General features: G+C 51.9%; 1 protein-coding gene and 1 long non-coding RNA gene across 3 annotated transcripts; one reads left to right on the top strand and one right to left on the bottom strand.

The window, feature by feature from the left end:
* Positions 1 to 8,209: 8,209 nt before the first annotated feature.
* Positions 8,210 to 10,666, bottom strand: MRFAP1L2 (Morf4 family associated protein 1 like 2). Its single transcript, XM_081031869.1, has 2 exons — positions 9,754 to 10,666; positions 8,210 to 9,221 (listed from the first exon to the last, which is right to left on the bottom strand). Exon 1 carries the CDS (start codon positions 10,136 to 10,138, stop codon positions 9,779 to 9,781), a length of 360 nt encoding a protein of 119 aa, XP_080887995.1. The 5' UTR covers positions 10,139 to 10,666; the 3' UTR covers positions 8,210 to 9,221; positions 9,754 to 9,778.
* LOC308490142 lies at positions 10,422 to 20,748 on the top strand. Of its 2 annotated transcripts, none has more exons than XR_013992164.1 (5): positions 10,422 to 10,796; positions 11,272 to 11,460; positions 11,885 to 11,919; positions 13,220 to 13,312; positions 18,604 to 20,748. It is a non-coding gene; the product is annotated as an uncharacterized lncRNA (long non-coding RNA). The 2 variants fall into 2 exon arrangements; XR_013992165.1 differs by having other exon boundaries at positions 13,220 to 13,354.
* Positions 20,749 to 20,751: the final 3 nt, after the last annotated feature.

Below are 20,751 nucleotides of genomic sequence, written 5' to 3'. Positions count from 1 at the left end.
GAAAAGAATAGCCCATTAATGCCCTCTGCCAGCAGACAGTCTCCATGTGGGCAGATAACTAATATCCCGGGCCAGGTCTTAAGTCTATAAAATGTAACAGAAACTGTATTTGTCTAGAAAGCTAGTTTCATCCCAAAAGGAGATTGTGAATTGCGTTTTGCAAAAAGGTCTTCTTTCTATCCCTGACCACGTTGGGGTCATTTTTCTTCCCACCCTGTAGGTGTGGGCACAGTTGCTGTTGCCGGGGTCTCCTCTGTGGGGTCCTGGGGTAAAGGACCATCAGCAAAGAAGCAGATCCCTCATCCCTCCCTAGCTGCAGGACCTGAAGGGCTGTCATCTTCACAGCCCACACCTTACCCGCCTTCCAGAGCTGGGAAGCGTTGGTTACTGGACCAAAATCTGTGTGCCAGACGCTTGGAAAGGCCAAAACTCAAAATAGCAGTGTTTGTGGTAAGGAAAGTTTTACTGAGAAGATGCCAACTGATGGCAGCGTTAGTGGTGCCGCAAACCCATCTTGCTCGCTGGACCCGGCCTAGGGTTTTTAAGGGGTTGGGGGCATAGATGTGCGGAAGTGCTGAAGGGGCAGGTTTTCATGCAGGACCTTGGAACATGGCCATTTACAGTAAGGAGTGTCAACAATGGGTCTTCCTGGACAGCAGACCCTTGACTTCTGAAAGGGTTCTTGTGTTCAAGTTCCAGGTTTGTCCCAGTCCTCTGGTTCCATGGGGTTGGGTGGGTGAGACGACTTTGGTTCTGGGTGCAGCTGGAGGCCGAAGTTCTCTCCCTTGCGCATGCTTCGGCTGCATGACCCCTGTTCATGGTCTGCTGTCTCTGAGAAAGAACTCAGCACCTCATCAAATAGGATAAGGACCATTCTGAGCTGCTTCTGTGGTTATAGGGTGTCCCCTGCTGGCTCCAGGGGAGATGGTCTGGACGGGCAAGGAAAGTGCTTCTGCCCTCAGCACGCCCGCCTCCCCTTCCCCAGCTCACTCTCCCCCATAGTCATCTAACAATTGGTGCGATTGGGCAGAATGGAGAAATCAGAGATCTTTGCCCTCAGCGGGGCCAGCCACCTTAGCAGGGCCTCTAGCCTTCCCGAGCTCCTGCGCCCAGTCACCCACTGCCTGCGGGCACCATCCATCTGGCCACCCAGACACCTGGGCGCTGGACCCCTCCCACGTCCAGTGTTGAGAGATCAGAGGAAGAACTGGAATTACCAGTTTCTTCCACATTATGCAGAGTAAAGAGGAACCACTGAACACGAAGGGGCCAGGTGATCGCCTCGCAGGAGGCCTTGTCCAGGAACTAAAGGGTTGCTCTGCTTCTGCCAAGGGGATGGGCGGGCGGGAAGTCTCTCCTGTGGGTCTGGGCCTGTGGTGGAATGGAGGCTCTGGGACAGCCGTGGTGTGTGGTGGGAAGGAGAGGTGTGGCCTGGTGGGAACGTTCTCGAACCTGTGGAGTGTGGGCAGATGGAGCGTGTGAGGAGATTTGTCCCAGCAAACATGACCGAAGCCCACTTGTGTGTGGTCCCAGGTCAGCAGAGAGCCCAGCCAGCCAGGCCCCAAATCACCTTGGTGCAGCAAGTTCCTGTGTCACCAGGTCCCTGCACTGGGCCAGGGGGACTCAGTTCCTGACCTCAGGGGGCCCCAGCCAGAGAGGGGGACGTGAGGGAGAGGTGACTGGAGGAGGGGAGAAGCAGAGGGGCAAGGAGGACCCAGGCCACACACAGAAGTGGAGCTGGCTGCTTGCAGGACGCAGTGCGGTGGGACGTGGGGCAGCAAAGGCCCCCGGCGCAAAGAACTGACACTCTGGGGAAGGGAATGTGGGGTCGGCTGCAGGCTGGCCTCACCTGGACCTCGTCCCGTAGGCCTGGGCCTCCCAGCGCTGGCTGCACTGCAGAGCCCCTGGGTGGCTTCACGTGCCAGCTGTCTGAGCCGCACCCACTCAGAGCTGCCCGTTTCTTGGGGCTGGGCTGGCCCAGAGCCTCCCAGGTGAGCCTGCTGTGCAGCCAGCTTAGGACCAGCTGCCTGGAGGCTTTCCAGTGGGAGAGATAACCGGATTGCCCTTTTGAAGCTCCCTCGCCAGCTGGTGTAAGGCAAGGATGAGGAAGGTGAGGCTGGAGGCAGGGAGGCCTGGAGGAGGCTGTGCCCGAAGGAGCCCCCCCAGCCACGCCTGGTTCAGGGGTCCTGCAGCCACCTGCCCAAGGGACATCTGATGGTGATGGAGGGAGCAGAAAAGAGAAGAGGAGGGGCCTCGCTATTTGTGCAACCTCCACGCTTTGCAGAAGTGGAAACCGAGGCTCAGAGCAGGGTCATTGGGGAACAAGCCCAGGCTCGCTGCCTCCTGTCCACTCTCATTGCACAGACAGCTAGCTCCAGGAGCAAACAGGTTTTACCCTTGATAGCGTCTCAAATATTTGGTGAGGGAGGAGGTTCAGAGTTGAGAAATTGAGTTTCTCATGCACGAGCTGAATGGCAGGGGTCACGTACCATGAAGCTGTGAGGGCAAAGGCCTTGTTTTGCCCTTGGCACACAACCCCGAGGAAGGCGGCAGTGAGCCCTGGACCCCGGGTGGCATTTGCAAACCTCTCTCCAGGCTAGAACGCAAGCCGAGTCTCCCTCGCAGCGTGTGGCGGCGGCGGCAGCCCTTGGGGTTTCCTGGGTTGTATCTGCAAGGCTCCAGCTCCTGCCTGCATCACACGGCCTTCTTCCCTCTGTGTTGTGTCTCCTCTTACCATGAGGACACAGCCATATTGGATGAAGGCCCCTCTACTCCAGCATGCCCTCATTTTCACTTACTCCATCTGCAATGACCCTACTTCCAAGTAAGGTCCCTTTCTGAGGTGCTGGGAAGGGCGTGCATTTTGGGGGACACTATCCAACCCAGCCCACTGGAGCAGGGCTCAGTTACACCACCCCGTTGCTGGACCATAAACGCCCTGACAGTGCAGAAAGCCTTAGGTTGACTTCACTTTGATTCCTGCTCTCTCTCTTATTTGTTGTGACACCTTGGACAAGTTCTGTAACCTGGGATCAATTTTCTACAAAATGGTGATAATCATCGTGACCCCTTGGCATGACCCCTGGAGAGCATTCAAAGGTGAGGAGGATGTAGGATTAACTGCAGTGGGCATGGAAAGCCCGGGAGCGTATGGAGACCCCACAGCACTCGGCACTCATCCCAGCCCTCTCCCCTCTTCCTTCCGTGTCCCTTGTCTTCTCTGCACCACATGCTCTAACGCACAACTGTGTCTGGACACTGAGAAGCAATGACACGACAGTGTCACACCAGAGGCCCGTGGGAGCCCCGAGGAAGGCTTCCGGAGGACGTGCTGCTTAAGATGAGACTTGCTGAGACAGAGGGGCTTCTTTAGACCAGGGTCTTCAAAGTGTGGTCCCCAGGGCAGCAGCATCTGCGCTCTGAATCAGAAACCCTAGGGCAGGGCCCCCGGCCGCAGGGAAGGCTGGGAGATGGCGTGGGACAAGCTTCCAAGTGATTGACACATGCTCCAGTGTGTCCACTTGTCTAGACAAAGGGAGGGCATTCGTACGCCGGGGACCAGCCTATGGAGAGGCCTGGAGCTGGGAGAGAGCGCGGCACATTTGCAGACCGGAGCGGGCGTGTGGCAGAAGCTATAAGGACGCAGCTGAGTGGAAGGCGGGTGAGGCCCGGCAGGGCAGGCGGTCAGGAGAGCTGCGTGAGGAGTTTGGCTTTTGCCTGGAGCTGGAGATCCCGAGTGGAGGTGTGGGTGGAGCCCCTTTGGTGATGGCAGTGAAATAGAAAACGCGGGCCAAGGACCTTGATGGAGAAAGCCCATCAGCTCAGAGAAGTCGCAGCTCGGAGAGTGGCCTCCTGCCATCTTTGCAGGCCTGGAGTGTCCCGTGCTGCAGCCCCGGGTGCAAGGGGCCTCACTTTCCCACCTTCATGAACCGTTGCTGAGTTTGCTTCTCATCAGGACTTCCAGGTGACAGTGTATTGATTGGAAAACCCATGACAGTTTGGGGAGCTCAGAATAACGTCCCGGCTGGTTGAGGAAAAGGGGACTCAGGTCACATTTCTACATGTTGAAACTCAGGCCTGGCTGACTCCAAACTAATGTGTTAATGTCCTTCAAATGTCCCGATGGGATCCTCCTACCACTAGCATGAATTCTGCTCTTGAAGCAGAAGCACAGGGGCTCCCAGGAGCTGCTGAGTGGTGGCAGGAACCTGGGCACGGGGGCAAGCCTGCCTGGCCTTGGCCCCACTGACCTGCTCAGTGACCCCAGGGAGTCCCTACCCCTGCAGGACTACTTTTCTCATCTGTAAAACGAGGGCTTCAGATCAGGCTACCCGCAGGTCTCTGAACTGAAGCCCACATTCTCAGGCCAATGTGCCTGTATTCCTCGGGGTGCGTGATGAACTAGGACACCAGGATTTTAAAAGGGTGTCTATTTAGACCGTGAAATTTTGAGCTAGAACAGGAGCCATGTGGTACACTCCTATGGTCTCCACCTCCCAGGCAGCACCCCAGCTCGCCTTGCCTGACATGGGCCCATGTCCCCAGGGCGGTTCTGCCCACCGCTGGGCACCAGTGTTCCCAAGCTCTGGCCAGCTCCTGGCCCAGCTTAGCAAACATCTGGAGAAAAACCCTGCTGCTAGGTGTGCACGGTGCAGACGGAGCAGGGCGGGGGTGGGGGGAAAGGTGGGGGAGTGGGAGAGGCCAGTATGAGGCCTGGGGGTGCCATGGGCACTTGGGAAACACCAGAGCCAGGGGCTGAAATTCTGTTCCCAGGAGAACTGGACTGGAGAAGCTGACTTGGACCTGAGGCCAAAATGGGTCTTATCCCTCCTCCTCCCAGAATTGAGTCTGGAGGTGCAGACTCCCCACCGGGGCAGGCCTGCCAGCTGGAGAAGGGGGCCCGGCCACCGTCCCCCCTAATCTGACTCATCAACAGCCCCAGCTGTGTTCAGGGCAGTGCCGGAGGGGCACGCCTGGAGGTTCTGGCACTGTTACCCTGTGTGTGTTCCCCATGTGCCCCACAAAGTGAGGGCACAAGCCCCACAGGGCACTGGGAAGAACAGTGGAAGGAAGTGCTCAGCCACAGTTCATTTCCCCTAAGTGCCCAGCACTTGCTCACACACTTGTCACTTGTCACCTGTTTCCAGAGGTATACAGACAGAAACTGCCAGGACCCAGGCCCTGGCGCCCTTTCCAGGCTTCCAGGAATGACTACAAAGGGGCCGAATGTTTTTTGAAGGCTATTACCATTTTAACTTTCACCTTTAGTCAAGTCTTTTATTATAAAATGTTTATAATTTTCATTAGTTTTTTAAATATAGGGAAGTACGAAGTGTGATCAAAAGGTATGATGAATGTTTACATTTTAAAATGTTACGGTAAAGGACACAGTGCCATTAATCCCCCCACAAAATGCTCCCCCTCACTTCGAACACACTTATCCCATCGTTCTTGCCACTTTCTGAAGCAGTTCTGGAGGTCCTCTTACTTGAGGGTCTGTAGTTGTGCTGTGGTGGCTGCCTGAATGTCCTGAATTGATTCAAAACATGTACCTTTCATGGTCATTTTGACTTTGGGGAAGAGCCAGAAGTCACACGGTGCCAGATCCAGGGAATAAGGTGGATGAGGACACACCGTAATGTTTTTATGTGACGGATATCGCCGTACCAGAAGCAATGTGTGACACGGAGCCTTTCATACGGTGAATGCTGCTGCCGAGTGCCATCCAACGGAAAGACAGGGACCTTCAATATGGGAAGCAGGACACTGAACCTTAGTAACAGTGTGTGACAAGTTTCAACTTGTCCAGTGCCGTCAGTTGGGTGTGAGCTCCGGTTGAGAGAAGATGTGTTTTAATGTGTGCCGTAAATCATCCTCCGTCATGACAATGCTCCGTGTCACAGATCGCTTCTGGTACGGCAATTTCTGTCAAATAAAAACATTACAGTGTGTCCTCATCCACCTTATTTGCTGGATGTGGCACCGTGCGACTTCTGGCTCTTCCCCAAAGTCAAAATGATTCAAGACATCGAGGCAGCCACGACAGCGCAACTAGACACTCACGAAAGAGGACTTCCAGAACTGCTTCAGAAAGTGGCAGGGATGATGGGGTCAGTGTTCGAAGTGAGGGGGAGTATTTTCAGGGGGGTTATTGCCAACGTGTCTCTTACTGTAATAAATGCTTAAATGTAAACATTCACCGTATTGTGATCACACCTCGTACAACAACAAATGGACCCTAAGCTTCCCCCTCTGCTGACCTGTGTTGACGTTAACAAACAAGCCTCATGGCTCACTTCACACCAATGCCCTTCCATTTCCTACAACCACACATTTCCCTAAAGCAGAAACATCTGTGTTGTTGACCTGCTCAGACCTTCCCCTGGGTCCCCATCAGTGTTCCTCGTTCTCAGCAACCCACTCATAACCTCACTCCAAGCGTGGTCCGTTCCTGGGCAGCACAGGCCTCGCTTGGGAGCGCGTCAGAAATACCGAGCGTCAGGTGCTGGATGCAGGACTGAGCGCTGCATGTCCGCAACACCCCAGGGCTTCCGATGCACTTGGGAGTTTGAACAGCACCGCTCCAGGGGCTCGGACAGCCAGAAGCCGCCCCCAGTGGGAGACTTCTTCAGCCAGTGGTGTATCATTTTAAAAATTAAAAATATTTTTCCTGTCATTCAAATAAGTTGACTATTCAGAATGCACCAGTACCTCCCTGGGCATCAGGTACCCCAGAGGACTCTAGGTCCCCTGGCACAAATACCCACAGTGCAGAATGGACACAGAAGTTCAAGTTTAAAGTCTTTGTGAAGTCCTAAGACCTCCACAACCATTGCCTTCTATCTCCCCCATTGCCTCCGTGTTCCCTCTAAACACCCTCAAACCCTCTCCAACAGGCCACACGGACGCCCGGGGCCAGTTCTGGACCTGTTCCGCGCCTGGGGTGCTGTTCAGGTAGCTGTGCTCATGCTTCCGGGCCCAGACCAAGAGCCACGGGGTCTGAAAAGCCTCCTCAAATCCACCAGGCTCAGCGGGCTCCCTGCTCAGTGTCCCCACCCCAGTATAAACCCAGGGTCTCCACACCTGTTTGACTGCGACAGCCCTGCTATACTCCTGGTCGCAGACGAATTCTCTATAGGGCCACCTTTCACTTTTGCAACTGCCCTGGTCTGACAAATGATATGGCTACCCTCAACAGGTGCTCAGGCCATGAGCCTCAGAACGGGGTTCAATCCTTGCCCACCCCCATTGGGTCCCTCAGCACACCCCCATCAGCAACAGGTTCAGAGCGCAGACCACACACTCACCGGTGCCTGCAACGGCCACTCTGCCCCAAGGGCCCCCAGCTCTCCACAGCTGCCCGCGAGCTCTCGTCCTTGTTCCATCCCCAATTTTCAACACAGCAGCCAACGAGCCTCTTTATGTGGTTAGATCCCATCCCTCCTCTCCTTAAACCCTCACATCACTGCCCATGTCATTCACAACGGAAGTGACCGCCCCTGCTGACCTCACCACGTCCCCCTTGCTCCCTGCCACTGGGGTCTCCTGCTGCTCCTCACCTCTGTGCCCTGCTTGTCCCACCTGCCTGGAACACTTTCCCTGAGAGCCCTGTGTATTCCACACATGTCCTTGCTGAAATGTCACTACAATCAGAGATGCCACCTGACCATCCCATATGAAATAGCATTACCTTCCTCCTACACCCTAGCTTCCAACACGCCCTTGTTTTTTCTACAGAACTTACCGCTGAAGTAACTTTCTTTCTGCCCTACTATGGCCAGGCAGTTTTCTAACTGTTTACAAACACCAGATCCAGTGTACAAGTACATTGGCTGCTCATCAATGTAGCCTCACATCTGTGGGCACCAGTTTATGTGTTGGATCAACGACCAGAACTGGGGACACCAGGCCATCATCGTTTACAAACCTGTGTCAAACGAGATCGTTTCTCCCGGAAATTCCTAGTGTCCAGCAGAGTGTGGAGTGGCACAGGTTCACAGTAAGTGGCTGAATAATCAACGTCAGCTTCCTGAAGGTGGGGGCCAGACCAGATTCTTTCATGAGGCCCCTTCCTGCTCTGCATTCTCCCCCCGCTTGTTTACAAGTCCCTGCAGCTCCAAGCTCCCTTTGGGAAACAGGCTTTTGAATACCTTCTTAAATCAGAAGCATCTGACCTTCATTGGACAATGATGGACAATCAACGAGAAACTTTCATCTTGAAAGAAAATTTATTTATCTCACCTTTTCCGGGCCAACTCAATGGCTTTGGTCACTTGCACAAAGATTTTAAAAACTGGCTTTTAGCATTGTTTTTCCAGGGAAACGAACTTGATTACAACAAGCTAGAGCTCTGATGTCAAGCTCCGTGAAATCTGCTCTGATGAGCTAGGCTGGATACCACCTAAGCCTGGACGTTGTCTCCTGTATCAGTCTGAGGCCCACTGGGGCCAGCTCCATGCTTTCCTCCTCAGCCCCTCCAGAGGCCACGTGCATTGGTGGCAGAGAAGCCCCTGAAATGCACAACTGTATTACATCGAAAAGTTTACCTCAAAGTCTGCAAATACATACAGTAACCAGAACGCATCTTCTACCCTAGGTTACTCACCAGTCAGGCCACATGATGTGCACCGGTTTAAGTGCCACAGAAAAGTTACATTGCTGATAAAAAGAAACAAACCCAAACCCCAAACCCCATCTCTCCTCCTTTGATCTGACAGACCGCACAGTCCCAAAATTCGTACACCACCCCTCTCCACGCCCAACTGTCCTCTGGGCCTTCTCAATCGTATCCAAAGCAGGTGTCCACACCCTCGATTGGGGTTCGGGTTCTTGCTTCAGCAGCTGCAGCCAAGCAGTGTCTTCTCTCACTTCAAGCCTCTCAGGGGTCCCCAAATTCCAGGAAGCATAAAAAAATAGCAGAGCACAAGCGTATACTTGCAAACTTTAAAAACACAATAATCACGGTAACAAATAGGACCACACAGCAGCTTGCAATCTAGGTTCTATTTTTCTATGTGAAAGCATCTCATCCAAAGCTGTCTTTACCAAAATGAACGCACCTAACAATCATAATCCACACGTGACGACATAATACCGGAATCCTCTACCAGACCGGTCCCGGAGAGGTGGTGTTCGCCGCGGGGAAAACGCAGACAGAAAAGCGGGGCTCGGCCTGTCCGAGCAGTCAGCCCTCCTACCGGCTGGAGAGGCCAGGGGATAACCTAGAACAAAAACGGGGGCAGTCCGCCATCACAACGTAAGTAAATACCCCCCCACCCCCGCCACGCGTGCCGGGTGCTCCCCCTCGCCGAGGACCGTGGGAAACGCTCCATGTCATCTCAGCAATCCCCCCTGTCCGGTGTCACCCCTCTCAGTCCCCTCCTCCAGCGCTACGCGCGAGGTCCTCCCCCCCGTGGCCGAGCTGGTCCACGTTGTGCAGGCGGTTCCCTGCAGGCGTCCCTATGCGCCACCACGCACACATCACCTGCCTCCAGCACCGCCGCAGAGGACGTGGTGCCCAAGCCCGCCCCGCCCCGCCCCGCGCCCCGCCCCGCGCCGGGCCCCGCCCCGCCCGGGCCCCGCCCCGCCGGCGCCTCTCCCCGCCCGGGCCCCGCCCCGCCCCGGGCCCCGCCCCCGGGCCCCGCCCCCCGGCGCCTCTCCCCGCCCGGGCCCCGCCCCCGCCCCGCGCCCCGCCCCGGGCCCCGCCCCTCCCCGCGCCCCGCCCCGCCGGCGCCTCTCCCCGCGGGGCCTCACCAACGGCCCCCACGCGGCACGCCCTTCAGCAGCACTCGTAGCCGTCGATCTGCCGGTGGAGCTCCACGATGCGCTGGCCCATGAGCGCGGCCTCCGCGGCCTTCCTCTCCACCTTGGCGCACAGCTGCACCACGCGCTCCTCCGCCTCGGCGCCCGCACCGCGGGCGGGGTCCCAGGCGCTCCGCTCCGACGCCTCCACCTCGCGGCGGATCTCCTCCAGCAGGCGCTCGATCTCCAGCAGCCGCCGGCGGGCTCGCAGGTGCGCGCGCACGTGCTCGCGCTCGAGGGCGGCGACGTCCCGGCGGACGGCGTCCAGCACGGGGCTCAGGAACGTCTCCCAGTCCTGCTCGGGCTCCCGCTCCTCGTCCGCCTCCACGGGCCGCATGGCGCCGCCCTTCACCGCGCCGCGGCCCGGTCACCGCGCCCGAGAGGCCGGCAGGCCCACAGCGAGCGCCCCGCGCAGGGCTGGGCTCGGCGGAGGCGCCACCGTGAGAGCAACAGGTTCCCCAACTTTCGCAGCAGAGACGGCGTCCAAAATGGCTGCCCAGCCGTCCGCCAGAGCTCTGGTCACTTGCGGCCTTTTACGACAGCCGGAGCTCCTTTACGGCCCCGCGGCCGGCGGGACCTCGCGTGCGCCCACTGTCACGCGCACGCGCGTGTCCCCGGCCGGCCGCCTCCTCTAACCCCTGTGAGGCCCGGGGTCCTAACGCTCCTTGCACTTCAGAGTCGGCCTCTGCGCTAGTGCAGTGAAATAGCTCACGGTCAGTGTCGTGCTCACTGCGTGCGCTGCGCGCTTACGTCCGAAGCCCTAGACGAGCAAATTCAGGGGGCGCCGTGAGAACCTTCTGATGCGCCGAGCGGCCGGGTGGCTCGCCCGGCGTCCGCATTTCAGCCTAGGTCGGGCCATCCTCTTAGCCCGGGGCGGTGCCCTCCCTGAACACTGGTTGAGGACGTTGCAGAACTGGGATGTCCCGGAGCTGACGCTGACCAGGGCCCTGTTCTTACTGCCCTGCCCCACCTCCGCCGCCGCTTTCGTGTGAAGGGTAAGTTTTAGTCTACTTGGGCTCTGCTTATGTCTGCCTCTCACTGTGTCAGGCTAGAGTGGGTCTGATGAAGCAGTTTCCTGACCCCACTTGGCACCCGGTATGTCCCTGGGGAATAATGCTGAAGGCATTCGTGTTTCATTGTGCTACATGAGGTCTGACAGTTAAAACCCCTGAACTTGTTGCAACCATGTTGCTCACCTCTTTTGACATCAGAGGGAGTATTCATTATGAATCTGTACCAACTGGACAAACAGTGAACCAAGTTTACTGTCCGGAAGGGCTGAAAAGGCTGCATGAAAATGTTCCACAACCTGAACTTTTCACCACCAATTCCTGGCTCTTGCATCACGACAAGGCACCAGCTCACACGGCACTGTCTGTGAGGGAGTGTTTAGCCAGTAAACAAATAACTATTGGAACCCCCTCCCTACTCACCTGATCTGGTACCAATGACTTCTGTCTTTATCTGAAGATAAAGCAGATGTTGAAAGGAAGACATTTTGATAACATAAAGGACTCCGAGGGTAATACGATGACAGCTCTGATGGCCATTCCAGAAAATGTTCCAAAATTGCTTCGAAGGGTGGACTAGGCGCCGGCGTGGGTGCAGAGCTTCAAGGGGAGAACTTCAAAGGCGACCGTAGTGATATTCTGCAATGAGGTATGGAGCACTTTTTCTAGGATGAGTTTGCAAACTTAATTGTCATATCTCATATAAGCATCTCTATAAGATAACAGGCCCTGGGGGCAGGTACTTAGTCATCTATTTCCCTACAGCCCTCACTGGCTTGGCACAAGGCACAATGTTAATGTTCCTTTAACATTATTTCTCAACATACGGGGGTGCCAAAAAAATGTACACATTTTAAGAGATGCTATCTATGTATTTTCAAAGTTCAATTACAGTAGCAATGTGTAGTATGATGTTTGCTTAAAAGATGGCGTTAAATGAATGCTAGCGTCATTCATTGTATTACAATTTTAATAAGTTTTTTCCTTTCTTATAATGTGTATACATTTTTGGCACCCTCTATAATATATATAGTATATACTATATATAATTTTATTATTTTATTTTTTTGCAGCTGCTACTCTATACTGTCATTGTGGGATAGACGAGGTAAGTTTCTAGGCTTCTTACTGTGTACTTCTAGCAGGAAATATTGGGAAGAAACTCCTTGTTGGTTGGCCAGGGGTCACTCTCAGATTCTATAGGCCACTCTCTAATCCTTGCACACGGTCCCCTCCATCTTCAAAGCAAGCCACAGCATGTGAAATCATTCCCATCCTTTGAATCTCTCTGACAAATCCTTTTTGCTCCTAGCCACAAATAACTCCACCTTTAAGGGGCTCATATGATGAGATTAGGTGTGCGGGAATAATCTCCCTTTTGGAATATAATGCAACATAATCACAGGTGTAATACCAGAGAGCAAAAGTCATAAGGGGGCCATCTTAACATTCTGCCTAGCACAGGCTCCCAGGAACCCTAAGGGCATGATCTCACAGCAGCCAGATGTGACAAAAGTAGCAGTGATTCAGTCTAGAGAGCTGATCATCTGAAAAAGAATTGTCTTGCTTTTGGTACATGAGTGGAGTGCAATAAAATACATAGGAAACCCACAACATTTCTGAGGCAGGCGTATTAGCTAAAATGCTGCCAGCCTGGAAGAAAAGAGACTGAGACTGTTCAAAATGTAAAACGTCTTCCAGATTCCCAATTTTTTACCAACAGAAAGCAGGTTCAGTAGGCAAAACTGGCTAATGTAAGGAAGAACACAGTGGAGAGCACAGATGCTGTTGGAAACAACAGCTGTGGACAAGGGCAGGGGTTGTTGGCAAACTACAGCCTCTGAACTAGGAATGGTTTTCCCGTTTTTAAAGGGCTGTAAAAACAACAAGAATATGTGACAGAGACTGTATTTGGCCCACAAAGCCTTAAAAATGTTATTATCTGGCCCTTTATAGAAAGAAATTGCCAACCTCTACCCTAGTGAACCACTTCTAGGCTGCAGAACCAAAGCCTAATCAAGGATTTTTCCTTCTTCAAGAGAAACATGGCAATATTTGCCCCACAGAATGTCAAAGGTGCTATACTTCAGGGACTGCTGTGGTGCTCATTCTTCCCTTACCAGCGGGCATTATCTTGTCCCAGTCTCCCCATTGTATACTGGGTCTGGGTGGGTGTTAAAAACTGCATGTTATATCCCCCAAAATACATATGTTGAAACCCCAATTAAGTGGCGTTTGGAGCTGGAGGCTTTGGGAGGCAATTAGGTCATGAGGGTGGAGCCCCCATGAAGGGATTAGTGCCTTTGTAAGAGACACCAGAGAGCTAGTGCTCTGTCTCTCTGTCTGTCTGTCTGTCTGTCTGTCTCTCTCTCTCTGCCCCCCTCCACCTCCACCGTGTGACGACACAGTGAGAAGGCAGCTGTCTGCAAGCCAGGAAGCGGGCTTGCACCGGACACTGAATCTGTGATACCTTGATCGTGGACTTCCCAGCCTCCAGAACCGTGAGAAATGAATGTTTGCTGTTCTAAGCCACCCACTCTATGGTATTTGTTGTGGTGCCTAAACTAAGATAGTGGGCAGTAACTTGTCTTTTTAAAAGTTCATAGGCTTCTGGACCACGAAAAGCCATACATAAGTCTGATGCAGATCACAAGATCCTGGACTTCTAGCCCAGGGCCGTGACTGGAAGAAATTTGCGGGGCTATTTGGATGGGGATGAGGAGAGGAAAGTTTAACATGCAGAACTGGGGGCGTTGGGGACAGACTCTGGTAGATTGTATAAGTGATCCCAATTCTCCACCCCTCCTGCATCCGTGCCCTTTGCCTGTGTCTCACTTTGGCCACGGAGATGTTAGCAGATGTGATGCAAGCACACGCTTGGAGCATGCTCACACAGCTGGGCCACCTGTACTCCTGTGTCTCTGCCTTCACTATGAGGAGAACACGCTGGTTGTCTCACTGGTCTAAGGAGGGAGAAACATGAAACCAAGCTGTCCCAGGTGGGCCCGGCCCACACCAGCGGGCCTGCACACTCATCGTTGAGCCAGTGCAGGCCATCCAACTCCCAGCCATACTACAGACACCTGAGCAGTGTTTGGAGTTGTCCCTGGGATTTAGGGTGGCTTATGCTGCGAAAGTTAACTGATACACTTACTGTGAAGCCTTTCCAGGTGAGATGATAGTCCCAAATAAATGGAAATGCCAGTCTCCCTTCTTCCATATTTTTATTTGGCTCAGTCTCTGGTGGGGGAATGTCAACCAGATGCCCAAATGTTCTGGGTTTTCTTCTTTAGAAATCTTCCTGGGGTATCTTCGTCAGGAAATGGTATTCCCCCTTTTTGGCCTCCAAAGCTTCTTCTCTGTCCCATTTTCACTCCCTTTTGCACCCTGAATTCAAGTTTCTTCTGTACCCTACTTGTCTGGATGTTGCAGCACCAGACTCACTCATTTTAGAAAACAAATCAGCCCTCACTGCAATCACTTTTAATATCATCACCCCATGCAGAAATGATGTTCCCAGAAGCTTGTACGTTTATAACAAAGATCACATTGCTCTTGCCAGCTGTAGGCCACATCAGACTCTCAGGAACCAGGAACGCACACAGGTGGCAGGAGAGGAAGGAAAAAGTCTCGAGTCCAGCTTTTCCCAAAGCCATTCTGTTCCTGCTAATCATCTGTGACGCACAATCTGTGAACTTACAGCCACTTGGGAGAAATCGTCCATCAAGTGATTAATTATGTATGGCACAGGGAGTTTGTGTCACATAAACAGTGTAGAGACTTAAAGGGGAATTTATTTCTATCAGAGTTAATGTAGAATATTTGGGGAAGTGTCAGACAGTCAGCGTTTAACATTTTTCATCCATAATCGGTCAAACCACAGACATGTGAGTGGAGAAAGCTTCTAGGCGACCCGAGCACAATCTGACTGTAACTTCCTGAGAGACCCTGAGCCTGAATGGCCCAGCTATGTTGCCCCCAAATTCCTGACAAAGTGCAAGAAATAAGTGCTTATTATTTTAAATTATTAAGTTTTTGAGTGATTTTTTTTCCCCTAGCAATAGGTGACTGGAAGAGATATTGATATCTGAAAATGAGGTGCTGCTGAAACAATCTGAAATGTGGGAGTGACGTGGGGATGGGGCAGTGAGGGGACAGAGGCTGGAAAGATGTTAAAGAGGCAGAAAAAAACCGATGGCCCTTGACAAGGCTTTCGGGGAAGGCTTAAAGAAAAATGAGGAATCTGGAAGAAGGGGATCTTTGTTATATAGCAGCACAGAATTTGATAACACTGCTACTGGCAGAAAAATGGGAAAAAGGACGTACATGATGAACTGGATGATTGAGCTAAGGAAGTCTGAAGGTGGTGTGGAAGGTGTTGCCTGGCTTCTTCTAGCTTGTAGTAAAATGCAAGAGGAGAGAGAAACTGAAGAAACAACTGTTAAATATGAAAGAGCCAGAGCTGGGTTTGCCAATAAAATTGTCATTGTCAGCCTCTCTGGATGGCAAACAATGGGATCATGAAGAGGGCCTGTGGGCAGAGATCAGATCCAGGTGATTGTCAGGAAAATGTGGTTTAAAGATGAGGTCAAAGGTGTGACTCTAAATCCTTTGTTAAAACCTCAGGAGGATTTACAGTGTTGCCTCATAGAGCCCTTCAAATACAGAAAAGGTCTAAGGATTTTCTCTCTCTCTTTTTTTTAACAGGACTTTATTGGGGAACAGTGTGTACTTCCAGGACTTTTATTTTCCAAGTCAAGTTGTTGTCCCTTCAATCTTAGTTGTGGAGGGTGCCGTTCAGCTTCAAGTTGTCCTTTCAGTCTTAGTTGTGGAGGGCGCAGCCCAGCTCCAGGTCCAGTTGCCATTGCTAGTTGCAGGGGGCGCAGCCCACCATCCCTTGCGGGAGTCGAACCGGCAATCTTGTGGTTGAGAGGATGCGCTCCAACCAACTGAGTCATCTGGGAGCTCAGCGGCGGCTCATCTCGAGGTGCCGTGTTCAATCTTAGTTGCAGGGGTTGGAGCCCACCATCCCTTGTGGGACTCGAGAAATTGAACTGGCAACCTTGTGGTTGAGAGCCCACTGGCCCATGTGGGAGCGAACCGGCAGCCTTTGGAGTTAGAGGAGCATGGAGCTCTAACCGCCTGAACCACTGGGCGGCCTGAGGATCTTCTCTTTTGAACAACAGAGTTTCTAAGAGTCAAGGGCATCATCCCTGCAAATAGCACTGGAGACTGAGGTAGAGAAGGGCTTATTTCAGTGAATTTTGTGGGTGTGGCTTTTGTGGGTATATCGATTCATCAATTATACATAAATTAGTAAGAGATTTACATGGTTTTAAAAGGCGTTTCATCAGTTTGAGCTAAAGGAGAGACAACACAAAGTGAGAAGGGAATTTTGGAAACCCAAATTTCTATAGGCAAGAAGTGGGCTGAAGAATGGTCAGTTGCAGTCTCTGGCTATAGTTAATGAAAAAGGAAAGATAACTGAGAGGTTAGAACTGAGAGGGCAGAGCCAGATTCATAGAGATGAATCTATGTCTGAGTTCTAACGGAGAAACTGGAAACATGGCCCGCTCCGTTTCAGAATTGCTAGGGACCAGTGACTGCTATATGCTTCCTGTTTCCCCCTCCAAACACATCCGTTACTCCTTTAGTGCTAACCCCACATTCCCCCCCCTCCCAGCCCCTGGCAACCACTAGTCTGTCTTTTGTCTTTGAATTTTCCTGTTCTGGATGTATCATATGTGTTAGTCTGCGAGGGCTGCCATGCAAGACTACAGGATGGATGGTTTAAACAACAAAAAATTAATTTTCTCACGGTTCTGGAGGCTGGACCTCCAAGGTCATGGTATTGGCAGGTTCGGTTTCTCCTGCACCTTTCTTCTTGGCTTGTACATGGCTGCCTCTCACTGTGTCCTCGTGGGCTTTTCTCCCCAAATTCAAATGTTGAAATCTTAACTCCCAATGTGATGGTGTTAGGAGGTGGCGCCTCTGGAGGTGCTTAGGTCACGAATGTGGGGCCCCCACGAACAGGGTTCATAAAAGAGACCCCACAGAGCTCCCTACTCTTTGTGCCATGTGAGGACTCAGCAAGAAGGCACTGGCTATGAACTAGGAAGAGGGCATCAGAACTCGACCCTGCTGGCGCCTTGATGTTGGACTTCCAGTCAATTTAGTTTCTAGAAACCTCACTACACCCATGCCATTTCGACCCCAAATGACCGGTAGTGGGGGCCTCTTAGATGTCCTTCATAGAACCTACTACAGAAACATCGTTAGGACAACCTCCAGCTGCCACTTACGGGCTCTACCACGGTGGTCATACCAAGTTTATGCGCCCTCCCCTGCCAGAGAGGCCAAGTTCAGGACTAGACTTGCCATGCCTGTCGCCGCTTTCCTCCCATGGACAACCAAGTTGAAATCAGCCCAGGGTGCTATCATGACAAGTGCCTGTAAGGCTCCCCACCCTTCAAACCCTTTCCTGGGCCTTAGGAACTGGTGAAGCAGTGCCAGCCGTGCCTGGCTTCCTGCCTTCCACCCCCACCTTGCCCCTTGCTGGACTGCCCCCAGAGAATTGTGCCACTTTGTCCTCAAGCCTGGGAAGTGAAAGCCTCTCGTTTCTCCACATCCAGGGTGCCTGGGTCCGGGGTCGGGGCCACTGCCACACGCCACACCACACTTTGCCTCCCTCTTGTCTGAAGCGGCTCTCCTTTGGAGCACTTGCTGCTCATCCAACTGTCCTCCCCACCTCCCTTGTGGACCTCCAACCCTGCCCCCCTCACTTATTCTACACTTTGCACCTGGCTCCTGGCCTTCCTTTCCACCTCGTGTCCTGCCATCACCCTGGGCATGTTCCACACTCACGTGGCCACTGTCCCACACCTGGGTCCCTAGACCCCCGCTTCCTCATGTCAAATGAGCTCTTCCCCCTCCTTTGGCCACTCGTTCCCAAGGGTGACTTGGGGCTTGTTTTCACCCCAGACCTGCTTAACACCTGCTCAGCCCTCTTTCCTTACCACATGCCATCCTTCCAGGTGACACTTTCACTACAGTCGCTAGCACTTTTAACAACCTCACGGACCCCTTAATTTACTTTAACAGCTACTTTCTCCTGTTGCTATCCTGCTCTTCATTTCCCCATGTACCGATTTAGGGTACGTGGTCCATTGCTGCAATAGCGCCCTCGTCAAAACCCTAACCTCTTACTCCCCCCACCCCACTCTGTCAAAAACGCAGCCCCTGGTCAGTTGAGTGCTGCTAGAGACCACCACCAGTGAGGCTGCAGGAAAGCCCAGTGCTTGGGAGAGTAGTCTCGGCTGTTAGAGGTGGTCAAGAAACATTCTTGGGCCGGCCCGGTGGCTCAGGTGGTGGGAGCTCCGTGCTCCTAACTCCGAAGGCTGCCGGTTCCATTCCCACCTGGGCCAGTGGGCTCTCAACCACAAGGTTGCTGGTTCAACTCCTCGAGTCCCGCAAGGGATGGTGAGCAGTGCCCCCTGCAACTAAGATTGAACACGGCACCTTGAGCTGAGCTGCCTCCCGGATGGCTCAGTTGGTTGGAGCGCATCCTCCCAACCACAGGTTGCCAGTTGATTCCCGCAAGGGATGGTGGGCTGTGCCCCCTGCAACTAGAAAACGGCAACTGGACCTGGAGCTGAGCTGAGCCCTCCACAACTAAGACTGAAAGGACAACAACTTGACTTGGAAAAAAGGCCTGGAAGTACACACTGTTCCCCAATAAAGTCCTTCCCCAATAAAATCTTAAAAAAAAGAATTAAATTTGTTTTATTCACAGGGGTCACCTCAGCTGAAGCCGCTGTAGTCCTACTTTGTGGTCTCCCCAGGCTGAGTCGGACTGTGGGGGACCAGCAGATTTTGAACAGTCTGCGTACTCTGCCTCCATTTCTCATCAGAGCTTGTTACATAATCCGCCATGTTCCCACAGCTCCCATGCTGCTTTCTCTAACAGCAGTCTGATATAAAAGGACATTTGCCACACCTGCAATACCTGAGCAAAGGTAGGTCCCAGCTTACGGTAACGTCTCAGTGTCGGAAACCCCAACAGGCCTTTCCGCACAGCCGTCCATGACCTGAACTCTGAAGGAGAGACAGAGCTTGGGGCTCACGAGGGACATTATAAATTTGTCATAAAAAGGTCTGGAAACCCGAGCCATACTCAGTTTAACCTCTCAGAATGGTTCCTGATCAGAGTCTGCTTAGAAAATGCAAGATTCAATTGTGCCTCCAATTATTGTCAAGCCAGGACAGGCTTGAGCTGGGGAAATCGGAAATTGTTGGCCGCTTTGCAATTGTGACTGCAATCACAAGGAAAAGGAACTGAGTTACTGAAACTTATTTAGGCAACAGTTCTCAAATTTTCGTGGAAGAATCCCGATACTTAACATTTAGCATACAACCAACAACACTATGCAGCCATTGAAAAGAATGCAGACATAAATGTCTACGTAAGGTCAGACCTTCAAACTATGATTCTAGGTGGAAAAACGCAACCCACGTAGGACATTCACAGGTCTCACAGTGTGCTGCCATTTATGTAAAAAAAAAAAAAAAGCTGGAGAGAATTATGTATGTGCTCAAACACCCGTATTTGAAAGGATATATAACCATTACACTGGTAAATGGTTGTCTTCCCAGAGAGAAACTGGGAAGCGGAGTAGAGATCATTTTTGTCTTGAATTCTGCCATTTTTGTTACCTACTTTAAAAAATCAATTACCAAAAGCAGTGTGGTATACTAAAACAGAAAAGGGATTAGTAGAAAACTGGTAAAATCAGAATAAAATCTGTAGTCTAGTTAGTGGTATTGTACTAATGTTCATTTCCTAGTTTTAGCAAATGTCATTTTGGTGTTGGCTTGTTTTTTGGTTGTTAATTCCATCCTACCCACTTCTCCCTACTAGAACCCACTTAGGAAATGCTGAATCTCTGGCATTTCCTCAGTTCCCTGTGCCTGGGATGTCCCTCATTCTCTCCTTGTCCTTGGAAGCTGTACTCATCCATTAAGGCCAAGTTCACTACTTACTTCTTTTGAAATGCTCTACTTGACTCTCCCCCTCAGTGTTTTCCTAAGACATGGTATCTACATTGCGACACATGGTTTTCTATTTTATCAACTGGGTTCCCCAGGCAAGGGAATCTATGATGTAAACTAGAGTGTAGGAAAGTTTATTAGGGATTGACGTCTGTGGAAGGGGACACCAAATTGGGCAGAGGAAGCAGGGCTGTGATGCAGTCCTAACAAGTCTCAGCAGACTCCACAGGGACCTCTGAAGCTGACATGCCCTTCAAAGTTGTCCCAAGTTGCAGTGAGAGGGACAGGTCCCTTAGACCCCAAGTCCATGTCACTGGATAGGGGCCACCTGGGAAAGAGGGCTTAACCTTGGCTAAGGAAGTTCTCTGAAGCAGAGGCACTTCTAAGAAAGCTCATCAGCGGAGAGCCACCTGTCAGCAGCAGTACTTCCAGCAGCTGGGGCGTTTCACCTTCATTTCTTTTTTTTTTATAATCATGTTATTTACTTTTTTTGTTTCTTCATCTTTTTTAAAATTTATTTTATTATTTTAAAAATTTATTTGGGTGACAATTGTAAAAAAAAAAAAAGGTTCCGAAATGAAGCCCCGGACCTTCATTTCTGTAGGGGGGTTGAATGTTTCAATTTCCTAGGTCAAAAGACTGAAAGAACTTTGGCTGTGAAGGCAGTCCTGGAGCATAGGATTATCTGAGGTTCCTCCCTAGACTGAAGAACTGAGTGGCCACCTTTTCTGGATGCCACCTGACTCATTCCAGACCCCAGAGCAGCACACAATTTTTCCTGATAAGAGACCTACTGAGAGCCTCAAAAACTGTAAGAAATTCATCCTCCATTTGACAATGACAGTCAAGGAGAAAATTTTCATTCTGAAAGAAATAAAATTTCTCAGTCAAT

This window comes from Rhinolophus hipposideros, assembly GCF_964194185.1.
Source record: "Rhinolophus hipposideros genome assembly, chromosome: 1".
Classification (NCBI taxonomy): Eukaryota; Metazoa; Chordata; class Mammalia; order Chiroptera; family Rhinolophidae; genus Rhinolophus; species Rhinolophus hipposideros.
The sequence above is the reverse complement of the archived record's forward strand: the minus strand, read 5'-3'. Positions and strand labels throughout refer to the sequence as shown.